The following is a 17346-nucleotide window of genomic DNA, read 5'->3' as shown; positions in this document are numbered from 1 at the left end:
CATGGAATTTGATGTTATGCGTAGTTACCATAGCAACAGAAGTTATCCATGATCGCTATCATTGTTCCAGAAAATTCTACCAGACTACATTAGTGGAGAGATAATCAGAGAATGTCTAAGATGTGTGAAGCCGTACGCAATTTAAGCCGACAATTTTGTATTCACCATTATTGACATACAAATGCAATACCAAACACTGTTATTCAAAATTACTTTGGTAGAAATAATTATTAGTATGATGGTAGCGTCGAAAAAGCCATCTTCATTTTAAAAATTTCAAATTTACATGTCTAAAAGTTTAAGTAAAACTTGGGTTACCTGAAGCGCTGAGATTATTTTGTAGCTTACGCACTGTTGATCAGCTCCGCGATGCAACCCAATTTCAACTCCAGTTGGATTTGAGCTTCGGTCATATCACGATTCTGGCCACAGCTTCATTGTCCCGTGTTGCCATTTCCCTTCGGCCGGAACAAGATATTCTACCGTTACAATAGTCCGAACATATGTTAATTAAATTTAGAGCAGAGGATTGATTTTTTTTTTATTTTTTTATTTTTATTTATTTATTTTTTTTTTTTTACGAAATGTATCTAGAGGTTGTATCAAATTAAATAATTTCCATAGGTTGGCCAAATTAATCAATTTAACATCACAATTTCTAACTTACAATCACTCTGCTTTGTCACGGTAACTCAAGTAGACATGTTACTCTTTTCCTCTTATATTTTACACTCGACATGCTTACTCGCACATCACACATAATATATCACATCCCAAAATAATAATAATAATAAAAAAAATGTAAGCATCATTACCCGCTCAGATTTTAAAGATTTATATTACTCTCATTATATAAAATAAATTTTTAAATCGTACAAAGAAATTTATTTATTTTTCTCACTTAATCTCGCCATGTGACACTTCTCCATACTCTTCTCAAACAAAAGAACAGCGTAATACTTGTAATAATACAAACAAATGAGAAACGAAAAAGAAAAATCTCATTACAACGCAACTCGGTTTTCATCTAATTTTTCTTACTCGTATACGTAAGTAGTTTCTTCATACCAACGATTATCGTATTAATAAAATGCACGAATTCAGTTGAGTAAAACCTAAAATATGTATACATATGTATGCAAGTATATATCTTCCACATAACAGCGCAATTTACGTTAATATGCATTTGTTGTTTTATGTCACATTCTAGAGTAAAAAGGGTCTCACACACTTTTATCGCAATGGATAGCTATGTTAAATTTTCTCTCCAACGTAATAGTTAATAAGGTTTCTCTCCACTAATGAGGTCTGCAGATGTACTATACGCGGGTCAATAATATTCGGCAAACATGGAATATTCGTTACGTATCAGTACTGAATTAATTTAAGCCGACGCCTAACTGGTTTCTAAAGATACCTAACATAGCCTACGGCGCAGGTAGGGAATACAGATACCAAGGCTATGGCGTAGATAAAGATTACGTATGCCATCAATATAAAATAGTAACTATAATGAACGGAACACGTATAATAACAGATTAAACACAACTTAGCACTTATAAAAACAAAGTGAAACTTAACACAACCTAAAATAAGAAAATTCAAACCCTGTGCAACTAAAGTGCAATCAGAATGTAAAGTTACCAGTACGGTACGTTACAACCATGCATATTGATAGGTTGTGGAAGTTTCCATAGTAGATAGATTTTAAAATCCACCTAAAAAGCTTATTACAAAGCAAAGCTGTTACAAGTACTTATGAGAGTCATTTGTAAGAGGGTGTAATAAAAGGAGAAAATGAAATGAAATCTTTGAGATTTACGTCCCACGGTTATGCCGGTTAGGCTAAAGGAGGCGGTGATGATGAATAATGTATAAAATGGTGGAATGAAGAAAGTGGGAGGAAACGGAAGATCCCGAGAAAACCCACGCATACGGTGTTTGTCCACCACAAAGTTCACTTGGGGGGCTTGGATCGAACCCGGGACCCCAAGCACCAGAGGTGAACGCTCTGTGATATGAAATAAGCTGAGAATTACTAATTTATACTGAAATAATCTATACCCAACACAGTGTAGTCTCAACCAGGATAAAATAAATGAAAAGGTCGGTTGCAAGTAAAGAGCAAAAAGTCTTAAGTAAGTTATTACAAAATTTTGAAATATATATGATTAAAATCATGATTTAAACTGTTCAAATGCTTGAAACATGTTTTATTTCATGTGTGTTTTAAAACATGTTTAAAACATGTTGAACATCTTTTTCACGTTTTAAAAACTATTTTTTTTTTTTACAAAAAAAAGTTTTTTTAACCCTGCTTGCCACATTTACCTATATTATTAATAAATAATAACTTTCGCAACTATTTACACTAATATTGAATTTATTCAAAACAACGAAAAACAGTAACGGCGAAGACCCATGCTTAGAAAGTAAACACATATGCATTAGAGACAGAGGGGGGTGGAGCTTTATGATGGTCGATAAAATTCTAGGAATACCAAGTTACCAAGTTAAAAAAAATCCACATGCTTTCTATTTCGAACATATTTACACGAAATACAACAATAATAATAATATTAATAAAAACAACGGTGAATATTGAACTTTTACTATTGTGTTAACTAACGTCTTAACCTTAACCCTTTATGGTTCTCGTTCCTCCCGTAAACATTAGTTTTTTTTTTTTTACTTTGCTTTGGCTCCTCGAATGCAGAATTAACCCCACAAGTGAATGGTGGAACGAAAATACAGGAGGAAACTGGAGTGCCTCGAGAAAAACACGTACCAGAGGTAAGCCGACTACCGCGCAGCCCGCGTGGACGAAATTCTGCACATTTAGAAAAACATATTCATGAAAGGGGCCTGGTCTTTAAATAACTGACACACTTCGTGCGAATTACATAAAAGCAAATATTTAGAAATTCTAACTCTTCCCATCACTGTTTTACAGAAGCACAGTCTCTTATGACTGGCATTAGAATCCTAGAAATATCAGTTTGATAGAATTTCAAATTTACAGTGAAAGTAACTCTAGCGAACGCATATGCAAATCATTTACGCCATTATCAAGTAGGCCTAAGCTATCAACATCCATGAATTAGCATTATATTTTCCTTATTCACAAAATTTCCTTCGAACCCTGCCATTTTTCGAAAAATCCTAATTTGATTTCTCGAAAAATATTTTAGAGCACCTTTACTTAATTGTATACGAAAAAAAAGAAGAAAACTTAAAGGCTTTGCAATGACGTGTCCAATTCATACGCTCGTCTTCCTTCGAGCACCATGTATGACTTATGAAAATAAAATGAAATGAAATGACGCAAATTTCAGTTCCAAACGCCAATTAGAAGCCGAAATACATCGAATTTAACAATTATGCTTCGAATTAATACAAACAATTATGCTTCAGAATTTGTTCAAAATAATGGGAAATTTCGAAAACTAACACACATTGAATGTTGAAACTTGGTACCGTATTTACCAAATATTGCTATGACATTTAATATGACGAGAACATGAATAAACTCCGAAAAATAACTGGTTCATACTAGCCTTGCCATCCTTATTAACAAAATAGAAATACAACTTACTGAACAAAGCAACGTTTATTTAAAAATAATAAATGTGTAAGAGTTTCTCTAACTCAACATATTGGCTTCATCAATGCCTGATGAGGCCAATATGTTCAGTTAGTTGGCGAAACTGTTACACATTTATTATTTTTAAATAGAAATTCGAAAGAATGTACAAAAAAAAAAAAAAAAAAAAATGTCTTTAGTGTGGGCCCAGCCGGCTTCCTTGCAGCTCCACCTCGTGATACAAAATGAATATGGGCCAGAGTGTTCGCAAACTTTGCAGATGAAATGTGTTATACCAGAACGAAAGAGAAATGGACAAGCTATTAATTTCCGCAATGCAAAGAAAAAAAATGAACGGCGTATTAGATTCAATCTCCCATAAACTTATTTTTTACTTCTTCCATTTTAGTGCGTATCATTTCGTGTAAAGTATAAATATGCACAATTATTGCTCACTTCTTACTGTTGCACTACCTACAGAAATGATTCTATATTATGTACAAGTGATAATAGAACACACAACAAACCCAGATCATTTGTATTCACACTCCAATATGGAGTGAGAATCAGGGTTTGCCCAAGTGGGCCCAACCCGAAAAACCCGCCGGGCTTTTCGGGCTGGACCCACCTGGGTTTTTGACCTTTTTGTTAGTATATTATTGGTACAACTAAGTTGATTACATTTAAAGTGATTTTTATCAGATCTTGGACTTTCCTTGGTCGAATTAGATGCTTTCATGTTCAAGTACCGGTATACAACAACATTCAACGTTAGACCTATATAAAGTTCTGAATGCACTGAACGGATAAAAAAGCTTACTTTAGCTTGAGATAATTATAGAACAAATTAATGTATGGATTGTGTTTATAGCCTACTTGAAGTAAAATATGCAATTTTATATTTTAGAAAATACTTTCCGTGAATAGTGTGCTCGCCGACTCGGTGACGTTATCCCCCATACATTTGACGAGTTTAAGGCCATAGGTGCATGTACCAGCAGTAAATATGTAAATACATTTGTATTATTTCATACATTTGAGGGTAACACAAGTATTCTTACGTAAAACTTCGTTTTCCAACAACAGTAGTGTAGCTCCGTCATTAGTTGCTACTCTTCAAATAAGCATTCCGTAGAATCAACACCAGCAATAGCGTAAAAATTCTTGTAAGATTTAAGAAGCTTAATGCTCGAAGACTACAGGGTCGTATCCAGAAGTAGTAGGACTGATTAAATATATATATATTGAACATTTTGGTACATCGACTTAATACTCTTCAAAATAGGCCCCTTGGGCATTCACATACTTCTGGTAGCGAGCCTTCCAGGTCGCGAAGGCCTTCTGGAAGTCGTCCACCGGGATGCCGTTCAGCGCCCTCGTCGTCTCCGCTTGGACCGCTTCCACCGAGTCGAAACGATGCCCCTTGAGCTGCCTCTTCATTCAGGTATCACATCAGGGCAGGGGGTTGTGAGGCAACGTTGAAACGCCGAATTTGCTCAGGAGATCCCTCACAATCCACGCGCCGTGGCATGGCGCGTTGTCATGTTGGAGCTTCCATTTCCCCACCAGGTCTGGTCGCACCCGTGTGAGCACTTCCACGTAAACTCGTGCATTTATACTCTGTCCAGGAGGTGCAAACTCCTTATGGACAATGTCACGACGGTCAAAAAATGAAATCAACATCGATTTCGACATTCTGGCTTTCTTTTTACGGGGTGATTGTGCGTCTCATGATATCCTCCTTGTAGGCCTGCGTAAGCATGTCCTTGGTTTCGGTCGCTGGTTTTCCCAGTTTGACGCAAAACTTGATGGCGTACCGCTGCTCCAAATTTCGCTCCATCGCAACTGACGACGAAGCGTCACAACAGGAGGTCACTAACACAGTGGTCCACACTCAACTAACGCACGCAGGCAACTACCGCCGGTCGACACCTGTTCCCAAGGCTCCCCTCCATAACATCCGGCCATGCAGCCCCCCTACTTTGCTCCGCGCGCACAGGAAAAAAATCAGTCATACTACTTCTGGATACGACCCTGTATGTAACTACTATTTCGAGTGCTGAATTCAAGTGTCGATGTACAGTAAAGAAAGCTACATTTTTAGGGAAAACACGTCGTGAAAGAAGTACTCGGAAAATTTCCGCAATTGAATGCACAAAGCATCGAAACTGAATATTTCAACAATAAAACTATTTATTTTAAGCTGAAAGATATTTAATTTCATTTAAGGCAGTTTGAAACCCTTACTTTATAAAATGGGAATGACACTAGGGATGCGCACGAGACGAGTCGAGACGGAATTTTCCTGACAAAATTCGAGTCGAGACATCACTTTTACAGCACATTTTCGAGAGGAGACAGTCTTAAATCTTGTCTCGTGCGCATCCCTAGTGATTTATCTCTTTGTTAACTGTTTTAAATTCGTTTTTAGGAAAGAACCGCTTGCTAGTGCTAGGGAAATTCCCGTAACTGAACGCGCAAAGTATCGGAAGTGAACTTCAAAAACAAAACGATTTATTTTACGCTGTAAAGTATGTGCCATGAATATTCTTGTTTTAAGTTAACGTATTTGGTATTCATATTTGGCGAAGGTTACTAAGGCTCCTGGGATGACTTGATCTATACTTGTTTGTTTGCCTGCCTGTACCACACACACACATTACCGGGTACAACTTTCGGTCTTAAATTTTCAGGGTACAAGCACGAGACACACTTAATTTCCTGTATAGATTTTGGCGGCATACCAACGTAAAATTTCAAAATGGCGGCATACCAACGTAAAATTTCAAAATGGCGGCATTTTTTTTTTTTTCAAAATAGCGGGTATCCACACAAGGCTTAATTTTGGGTCTTTTGAATAGAAATTTTCAGAGTAGAAGCACGAGACACACTAAATTAGCTGTATATATATTTCGGCGGCCATTCAACGTAAAATTTCAAAATGGCGGCCATTTTTCAACTAGAGGGTATCCACGCTACAGGGTGCAATTTTCGGACTTTTAAGTTTAAATTTTGAGGATAGAAGCAAGACGTTCTAAATTTGCCTTGTAGATTTTCTCGGCGATTCAGTGTAAAATTTCAAAATGGCGGTCATTTCTTTCAAAACAGTAGTGAACAGAATATTGTTGCAAGTTGCGACAATGACAATCTTGAAATATAAATCAAATTTGAACACTTTTACCCCAAAGCAGGGTTGGCGAAAACCATGGTTTTTATTGAAAAAACCAAAATAACCGGTTTTTTTGGTTTAAACCAGTTTTTTTTTTTTTTTTTTTTTGTTTGTTTAAATAATTTGCTCTATATATTCATATCATATATGGACAGAAATAAGTTTGTTTCTCCTTGATGTTATTATGCAAGAACCGGGTTATGCTGGAAGGGGTCACATAAGCTTAAAGCGGAATAAAAACCGCTTCTCGAGCTACACCCGAGAGAAATTGTCCTCCATTTGACTCAGAGCCAGGACTAATTGGCCACAAATGCGATACGTCTGCCGACTCACTCACGAAGGAATCCTGATAAAAATACGTTGTACTGATCTTTACATGCTTCTTAATATAACCTGTCAAGAGTCATTTCAGAAGGACAAAAAGATAAACAGTTGCACAAGTGAAACAATTATACAGAATCACATATGGACAATTTTAAAGTACTACGGAGTACAGAGGAATTAATTTAGTTCAAGTTAGTTAACAACGACACGACTTAATTTGCATATCATAAAGAAAAGTGAATAAAGATATTGGCTATTTGAGTCCACTTTGGCTCAGACTCATTTATACATAAATAGATACCAAAGATACTTCTCATTTCACTAAATGCCTCTCGTGGGGTTTGTATGATCCCCCCCCCCCACACACACACACAAAGTACAGCATATCGATGTATTTTATCAATAGTAAACATTGAAACGAAACAATATTTAGAATTTTTCTTTGATTGCAATTACATAACAATAATAACAACTACAAAAAAATCACAAAACAAACATGTATAAACTTATAAAAAAAAGTTGTTTTTGTAGTGTAATCTTTTTGAGTAATGAATAGGAAACTTAGGCCTGATATAATACGAATAATATACGGGAGTGAAACCTGATAAACCACAAATGTGTGTTCATCAAGATTTTACAAACACTTACACTTTTACTAACATCTTTCGTTTTTTGGTTTAAAGCAGATAGTTTTTTTGAAAAAATCAACTGCTTTAAACCAGCCAACCCTGCCCCAAAGACATTGAAATATTTCGAAAAAAAAACAATTAAACCCGAAAAACCCCATATGGGCCCAGGTGGGTTGGGCTTTTTCAAAAATACCCGGGTTTTTTCAAACCCTGGTGAGAATACACCGTGATCTGAGTTTTTCGGGTTTAATTGTTTTTTTGGGGGGTTTAATCGGGTTTTTTCGAAATATTTTTGAAAAAAATGGCCGCAATTTTGAAATTTTACATTCGATCGCCGAGAAAATCTATACAGCAAATTTAGCATATCTCGTGCTTCCACCGTCAAAATTTCAACTTAAAAGTCTGCAAACTGCGCTTCGTAGCGTGGATACTCGCTGTTTCGAAAAAATGGCCGCCATTTGGATATTTTACGTTGGTATGCCGCCAAAATCTATACAAAAAATTTAGTGTCTCGTGCTTGTATTCTGAAAATCTTAACTTAAAAGGCCAAAAGTTGTAACCTGCAGTGTGTGTGGTAGAGGCAGACAAACGAGTTGAATTGATTTTGTGTTTAACGTTCCTTTCAGCAGCGAGGCTATATGAGACGGGGCCTACTGATTAACGTGGAATCCGAACCACATGAGCTCCCTCCGGAAAGCAAACCCGGGTCCCACGCCAAAGACGCATACACTAACCGCATAGACGTGAAGGAACTCGGCAGACAACGAACAAATGTAGATCAAGTCATCCAGAAGCCTGACTGACGTTCGCCAAATATGAATACCAAAAGGGGTCTATTAATCTAAAACAAAGATACAATTCATGTTGTATGAAATAAATAAATGTTTTAAATGTCTTTTATGAAATTAACATTTTCCAGCGTAAATAAACCTGCCGTATTTTCTCCATGAGAATACGGGACACCTCAGATCCCCCCCCCCCTTCCTCAATTTTCCAACACAATGCAATGAACTGTAGTCTGGTTATGAACGAAAGTATAATAGGCCGCGGTGGCTCAATGGTAGAGCGTTCACTTCTAGTGCATGGGATTCCTAGTTCGACCCTAGCTCGCGCCAAGTGAGCTTTGTGGTGGACGAACACCTTGTGCGTGGGTTTTCTCGAGATTCTCACGTTTTCTCCCATTTTCTTCATTCTGCCATTTCATTCATTTCTCATCATCACCGTCACCTTGAGCATAGCAGGCATAACCATGAGACTAAAACTGAAAGATTTCATTTTATTTATTTTTTTTTTCAATAATAGAATAGGCGAAAGTTCACTAAGAAGCAGCTGCTTTTCTCTGTTCGTACCCTGCAATTAATTGTATAGACTGAAGATGCCTAAAAGCTTAAGATGTGCTATAAAAATGCTTTACAGGAAAACAATATTCAATTAATTTAAATCAGTGGTACAAACTACTTTCAATATTTTTCGCGCGTTTAGCAATATTTATTTACATGGCTGTATCTTCCAAAATTACGTTCGTCAATACTGAGCACTTCTTTCACGGCGCGTACATCAAAACTTCCACTAGTACAGAAATGAAATCTGTAAGTTTTACGTCCCACGGTTATGCCGGTTAGGCTAAAGGAGACGGTGATGATGAGAGATGAATGAAATGGTGGAATGAAGAAAGTGGGAGGAAACGGGAGAAAACCCACGAGCACGGTGTTTGTCCACCACAAAGTCCACACGGCGCGAGCTGGGATCGAACCAGGGACCCCAAGCACCGGAGGTGTCCACTAGTACATAAATTTGAACTCAGCACTTGAAATAGTAAGCGTTACATAGCCTTCGGAACCCCGAGCATTAAGCTTCTTAAATTTGACAAGATTTTTTACGCTATTGCTGGTGTTGATTCTACAGAATGCTTATTTGAAAAGTAGCAACAAATGACTGAATTAAACTGTTATTGTTGGAAAACCAAATTTTAGTTGAAGAGCCTTGTTTGTGTTTTACAACAAAGGTAAGAAATAATACTAATAGTTTTACTAATGTATTTACATATGTACTATTAGTACCGGCACCTATGACCTTAAACCCGTCAAACGTATGAGTGATAATGTCCCTCGGTGTCGCCAAGTCGACGAGCACACTATTCACGGAAAATATTTTCAGAAGTACAAAATTGCTTATTTTACTCCTAATAGGCTATACGCATAATCCATACATTAATTTGTTCTATAACTACCTCAAGCTGTTTTTATTTATTCATTTAGTGCATTCAGAATTTTATAAAGGTCTTATGTTGAATGTTGTTGTATACCTTAACGTGAAAGCCTTTAATTCGCCCAAGGAAAGTCAAAAATCTGATAAAAATCACTTACAATGTGATTACCTTAGTTGTATCACTAATATACTAACAAATAGATCAAAAAACCCAGGTGGGTCCAACCCGGAAAACCCACCGGGTCTTTTCGGGCTGGGCCCACTTGGGCAAACCCTGACTTCTCGACCCCTTCAACTAAACATAGCCCCGAAATGCTATAGACTATATGTATTTACCGGAAGCGCGCATAAGGAAATATGAATACGATGATGAGTACTGGTTGTTTTTGGCGCACCACATTTTGGATGATCTACTGGTAAGATTCAGTACTCTGCATGAAAAGACATATTTACAACGAACAAATTTCTGCAGCGACAGAATTTAATACCAAGTAATACAGCCGTATTTTAGATGTACAAGTGTGGGTTACTAGTGCAAAATCATTATAAGTGCATTACGACGGATAAAATAAGTGGATATATATGAGAGCTGACTCTACTACATGCTCTTTTCGGCAAGTCTTTGCCCTATTTTCCACCGGCGATGTATTTCTGCACAGTGTTCAGAAGCTGTATTTATGTTTACAAATGAAGCGTTACTAGTACATGACAAGTGTTACTGAAACTCGTATTACTGTCAAAACACTTCTTTTCATTACCCTCCATTACGCATACACTCACCATCGCTGACGCGCCTGTTTCCTTCAGATGCAGCACCTCGGACCCACCAACTTCGCCATTTCATGACGCCGTTAGATAGCATTTGTGCTTTTGTTGGCAATCTAACACAAGTTTGTTACTTATGCCATACATCCAAAATCCGTATTTACACGCAAAATAAAAGATACTTGTATACTTTCAACAATTACTTCTGGTGATCCCCTTGAATTTTATCGATGGCAAATCAGGTATTTTATGTTGGCCATGCAAACCTATAAAGGTAATAGTATACATGAGAACCCCCTGATCTGCGTTTCTTCTGTGTCCTATTACCACTTCTACATGAAATACCATAAATTTTCTACGTAGTGCAATAGTAAGAAGTATCCACGTGCACGAGACATGCGATATGCGTTTAATCCCCCCCCCCCTTCCACACACGCACACAGTCATAGATAAAGTACAAGGGCACTACACATGCAGATATAAAGTACAGGTACGTTATTTTTTATTTTCGTATCAGTCGATAAGTAAATAAAAGTCGCTTTGTTACCCCCTTTGTAAGTTCGTACATACTCAATGAGTAATCTCTAAAACTGTGTGCGTCCTGCTCCTTCGGGAACTGATGCAGCTTCATGTATACTATATATATAAAGCCCCCAACACAAGACCAATTTTTCATTAGAACACACTGTATTTATAGTCATAATAGGCATGTTCACTTAAAGCTAATTTGCATGAAGAATACGTCGTCACTAGTAAATAATGTCAAATATACTACCAATTGACCCGAAAATGCATGTGTATAAATATATTTAATATATAATTGAACTAGCATACTCAATTTGCACCCAGTTTACAGTCCCCCACACATCTGTGCCACGCCAAAATGCATGCCTCTCCGCAAGTAAGGAATTTTACACTGACAGAAATAACCTGATTACACGTTGAATATTCCAGCTCATAGAACTTGACCCATTTCACTATCAAACATACACTTCAATGTCACAGAACTAACCATCACATAAGATGTATTCACAAAGTTTAAGTGCTAATAGTGAACACCAACTTGATACTCACTCTCTCTCAACTTCTTCTTGAAATTGGGATCACTTCTCCTTTTCCTGTCAAAATATATACAATATCCTATAAATATGGTTCCTCCAATGGCAGCAGCAACACCAAGAGCCGTTTTAGAAATCATCGTCATTACGGATAAATGTTTCGCACTACAAAATCCTATCTACTCTTTAAATTGTCTCCATTCCGCTCCGGCGACGACCTGATGAAGCTGAAGATGAAGGCTAGGCTGTTACTTCCGGTCCGGCCGGACACTTCGTGGATAGAAATGGAGACATCTGACGATCAATGAGCAATATTATGAACATTTTTATGCACGTTAGCAATGGAGTTCATTCCATACAAACTATTTTTAAAAATTGCGGAGCATTACAGATCGCAAAACATTGAAAAATCAATTGACAAATCAAAAATCACTACAACGCAAAATCTGCAGTTTTGTTTGTGCTAATTGGCATAGTAGCAACCACCATATGTATCTTTGCGTTATGTTACACTCCTCACTTTTTGCAAAAGCTAGTACCGAACGAAGTCCAAGATCTCTGCTAAATTAGCGGAACGCAACATATCGCAAAAAAGGAATAAGCAATTATACTTCGTTTTCCTCATATATAGTTTCAGAATTTCAAAAGCTCCTTCCCTTTCCCACCATAACATATAAACAGCATACAATAAACACGTAACTCCAAAAGACAATCCTTTCGCTTGCAAAACCCATCTGTCAATGTGTTCAACAACGTTGTCTTATCTCTTTCCAAACAGTTGCAAGATATGGCATAAAAAGTGATCCGATGCTCAGAAGCTATTTCTCCTATTTTTTCAATGTTTTTTCTAATATCTGTTTCACAACACCCTTTTCTCTCTTTATATATATATATATAAAAATGAATTGGAATGAAAATTTTCAATTTGATGTTTCACGATTATGTCAATTAGGTTAAGGAAGACGGATGATTAAGGTATGTAATGATTATGGAAGAATTAGTGTAATAAGAATCTGGGAGGAATTGAGAGTACCCGAGAAAACAGATGGACACGATGTTGTCCAGCTCAAACTTTTTTGGCTGGGAATCGAACCAGGAACCCTGGCACCTGAGGTAATCACTCTACCATTGAGCCATCGTGCCTCGTCTCTTTCTCGAATATGCACCGAAAAACTTTGCAAGACATCCTTGGTTAACGTTATGTTGTATATAAAACTTCATTACAAGTAAGAAACCGCTTATATAAACAACGTTGCTCCCATTTCATATTCATACAAGTCATATAATTTTAAAAACTCATTTGACCTAACATTGATAGATGAAAGATCTTAGAACCTTTAATAGCTTGCAAATTTATCACGGTTGGAAAATCAAGAACTCCGTATTGTTCCCTTTTTTGTTTTAGATTTTTCTTTTAATTTTCGCCCACTAAAAATGAATTTTAAAAAATGCACGTCCATCACATACTCTCACACATTCGGCCAGGGGCGGATCCAGGACGGACTTTTGGGGGGGCGGTCGGTAGTAATACTGCTACTTAGAGCTACTTCTAAGAGCTCCAAACTTTTTATGGATTGGTTTATTTATATATAAAATAAGAAAGTTTCCTCTTCTGGGGGGGGGGCGATCGCCACGATCGCCCCTGTATTCGGCAAAACCTTATCTATACCTATATTCAAAGAAAATGTCTTTAGTAAGTTTCAGACTAGTCATCAGTTATAACAAAGAGTAGTGGGAGGTCAGGCTGTTAATTTTTACCAAGGTTTCTAAAAATTGTTCACTAATTGTATCCAACCAAACTTCCCTGTGATTTTCAGCATTTGGAGGCCGTGCGAACAGAGCCAAGATTTCGATGGCGAGAGTAATGCTGAAGATGGTATTTAAAATAACATTGGTGTCGATGTATTTAATGACAATGATTCTAATCATAGTGCTTGTGTTGGTGAAGATTATGATATCCATCCATCTATCTATCTATCTATCTATCTATCTATCTATCTATCTATCTATCTATCTATCTATCTATCTATCTATCTATCTATCTATCTATCTATCTATCTATCTATCTATCTATCTATATATATATATATATATATATATATATATATATATATATATATATATATATATATATATATATATATATATATATATGGCTAGATTTAGGGGGTGCACTCCCACGTTGTAAATATACACTATCTGAAATGAGAAGCCAGGAGTGAAAATGACAATACTTTCCGAAACTTTCTGCCATTATTTTTCCGTTTGGGGCTTAAGAGAAAGCAGAGTTTTACAAAAGCAATAGTTTAAATCAATTTTCTTAACGTTGAAGGGAAAGGATTCACCAAGCAAAACAACATAACATTTATCAAGTAGGGAAAGAAAACAGAAGCCAGGAGGAGAGAATTTTTTTTTCCTGCATTATCGCTTGCGACCCTCTTTAAAATAATACACCCCCGTTCTATGTATTAGCATTGTCAGAGATAAACAATATCGTCGCATGTCACTTTGAAGAGTTTCAGTGTGATTGATTATTTTGGTAGTTATTGGTGCATCCCTCAGAATATCCTGGATCCAACCTATATATATATATATATATATATATATATATATATATATATATATATATATATATATATATATATATATATATATATATATATATATATATATATAATGAAGTTTCGGCCTCCCAATTATTAAGAGTGGTTATTGATAAAAGAGATCCAGAATTGTGACGATTGGACCCCCTAGCATATTTGTGCCTCTCTCCTAAACTTTAACCCACAAACGCCCAAGACCAGTTTTATTCGTTAGCAACTGCTTTGAACAATACCGTGTTACATCGAAAACCGAGAAGAAAGCTGAACGAAATTTGTACAACAAGAGAACGGGTAGTGTGCCTGAAGTGGAACAACGGCGGTTTGGCTAAATGAATGATATAGCCCGTGTAACGTAGTGAAAAATAAAGTGGGTCACTGGTGGCACAAGGGGCGTGTGTGGGTTAATGGCTGGTTGCGGGCCTTAATGAGTAGACTCAGCTTGTTAATCTTCTATTTGTGTTGTGTAATCGTATGGGATGATTGCAAATTATGCCGTGCTAAATATAAAGCTTCTGCAAGTTGTTTCATGAACATGGCTTTACAATCCTTTTTTGTGATAAATCAGGGGCATCATTTCAGACTTCGCTTGAGGGGGGCAAGAGCACCACCGACATAGATTTTCACGTTTTTTACTAGTGTATTACTAGACAATCTATTAAAGTATATGTAATCCGCAAACTCTTTGGGGGGGAGCAATTGCCCCCTCCTGCCCTCCCTAAATGACGCCCCTGTGATAAATTATTGGCTCACCTCTCCCTGGTTATGCCCTTGCGTTTTGTACTAGATTTATGCTTTTGATTAGCAACATTGATCGTTGGTGGTCAAGAAAAAATGGCAGTATAAAGTTTATTTTGCGTTGTGATTTGAAATGAATATTTGTTTTATTGTTTTACTGTAGTATGAAGAAATTGCATTTATAACTAAGAGACAAAGCTGTGGAAAGTGTTCGGCTGCTACCTTACTAACTTTTAGCAAATTATGACTACGATAACAGTGCCAGACACAAATTTAATTGAATTTTTGTTAACAACTCCCATATCGCGGTTGACTTACGAGCAGCGTTGCTCTCTGAAAGGGAGACGACCTACCCCAAAGCTTTCCATAAAAACGACAACTAGCAATCAGTCGCGAATATTTCAGTCTTCGTAGTATGATGATAGGTTTTTTTTGGCTTTCTGGGTGTTCAGTAGGAAATAAAACGTAATGTTTCGTCTGCATTATGTTTGGGGCAAAGGAGTCGGATTGGTGTTCAAACGGTATTTCTGATTTGGGTAATTTCATGAAGAAAGCAATAAAACATGAGTCATCGAAACAACATTTGCTGCATAGTGAATCTTTTCACTTGTTAAGGAGAATACACATTGAACATGTATTGCATTGTATTGTATTATATCTGACAAGTGACTAACTTTGGCATCCCCATTTCGGAATACCACGCTACGCTACTGCCTAGAAGTACTATTACACTAAACATTAAGAACTACTCTAGTGTATTTGCGTCATCTCATGTATATATATATATATATATATATATATATATATATATATATATATATATATATATATATATATATATATCGGGTGATTCCGTTAGTCCGTACCAGGCCTTTAAATCGAAAACGGTTCCAGATATGTATACACAACTCCAAAAGTGCATTACTACCTGCAATTCTCGTTTTCCTGCAATAGCAGGCAACCCAAAAAGCTCGGCGGTTCGGTTGGTTCCGAATTCGAAAGGCGTTGGACCAAATCTCAATTCTGTTAAAAATATATCAGTGTGGCAAACTGAAAAATAAGGAAATAAAACAAATTGTTAAGAATGACAATTTTATTATCGTGACGGAGTTGGATGACATAAAAAGTTACAAAATGATCTTACTTAAGCACCTCAAAAAGATGAATGGCAAAAGACACATATCAGAAAAAACATTTCTCTCCTTCTCCCCCAAAAAAAGAATTTTAAAAAAGAAAAAGTTACATAAAGTAAAGGTTTAATATAAAAGCCTCACCCAAAATTTTGAAAATTGACACGCGAAAGGCAAGAATAACTGAACCGAAGTGAATAAAATTGTGCACAGATATTGTAGACGTAAAATGTGGGAATACAGGCTTCATATTTTCCTGAAAAAAAACGGTAGGGTGGGGCACGGACCCCTCCAAACCCTTGATCACGAGATATATAAAATGCTAGTAACAGTATGTCAGATGTGTGTAAAGGACATGAAGAATTGTAACGAAACTTTTTCTATGGACAACTCGCAAAAATAAAGGAATACGAGTTTTTAATGTTCTGCGGAAAACAGTTTTAGGGGGCAAAAGCCCCCACGAAAAATTTTAAAATTTGACGCCCGAAAGGTAAGAAGAAGTGAACCGAACTGAGTGAAATTCTGCACAGATATCATAAACAAAAAATGAGGGAATACGGGTTTCTTATTTTCCTTTAAAAAACGGCTGGGTAGGACACGGACCCCTCCAAACATTTGATCACGAAATACCAAAAGTGCTAGTAACAGTATGTGAGATGTGTGTAAAGAACATGAAGAATTGCAACGAAACTTAGTGTATTGATAATATGCAAAAAACATACGAATACTGTTTTTTTATTTTCTGCGTAAAAATGGTTCTACGGGGAAAAGCACCCACCCAAAATTTTGAAAGTTGACGAACGAAAAGCAAAGTCAAGTGAATCGAAATGAATGAACTTGTGCACACATATTGGAGGCGTAAAATGAGTGAATGCGGGTTTCGTATTTTCCTGAAAAAAACTGTTGGAAAGGGCACGGACCCCTCCAAAGTTTTGATCACGAAATATCAAAAGTACTAGTAACAGTATGTGCGGTGTGTGCAAAGTAAATGAAGAATTGCAACGAAACATTTTGTATGGAAAATAACCATAAAATAAATCAATACGAGTTTCTTATTTCCTGCGGAAAAACTGTTTTAGGGGTCAAAAGCTTCCACCCAAAATTTTGAAAGTTGACACCCGAAAGACTAGAAGAAATGAGCC

General features: G+C 36.6%; 1 protein-coding gene across 1 annotated transcript in view; it reads right to left on the bottom strand.

Moving 5' to 3' along the window:
• Positions 1–12000, bottom strand: part of LOC145660662 (mitochondrial import receptor subunit TOM20 homolog B-like) — a gene marked incomplete at its 3' end in the record, with an annotated part of 28449 nt that extends 16449 nt beyond the window's left edge. Inside the window, 1 exon segment of the mRNA XM_081725979.1 lies at positions 11753–12000. Within this exon segment, the coding sequence (XP_081582105.1) occupies positions 11753–11882 (130 nt within the window).
• Positions 12001–17346: the final 5346 nt, after the last annotated feature.

The sequence above is a fragment of the Thermobia domestica genome, chromosome 9 (genome assembly GCF_964235325.1).
Source record: "Thermobia domestica chromosome 9, izTheDome1.hap1.1, whole genome shotgun sequence".
NCBI lineage: Eukaryota > Metazoa > Arthropoda > Insecta > Zygentoma > Lepismatidae > Thermobia > Thermobia domestica.
Note: the sequence above shows the minus strand (reverse complement) of the source record. Positions and strands in the feature narration are given on the sequence as shown.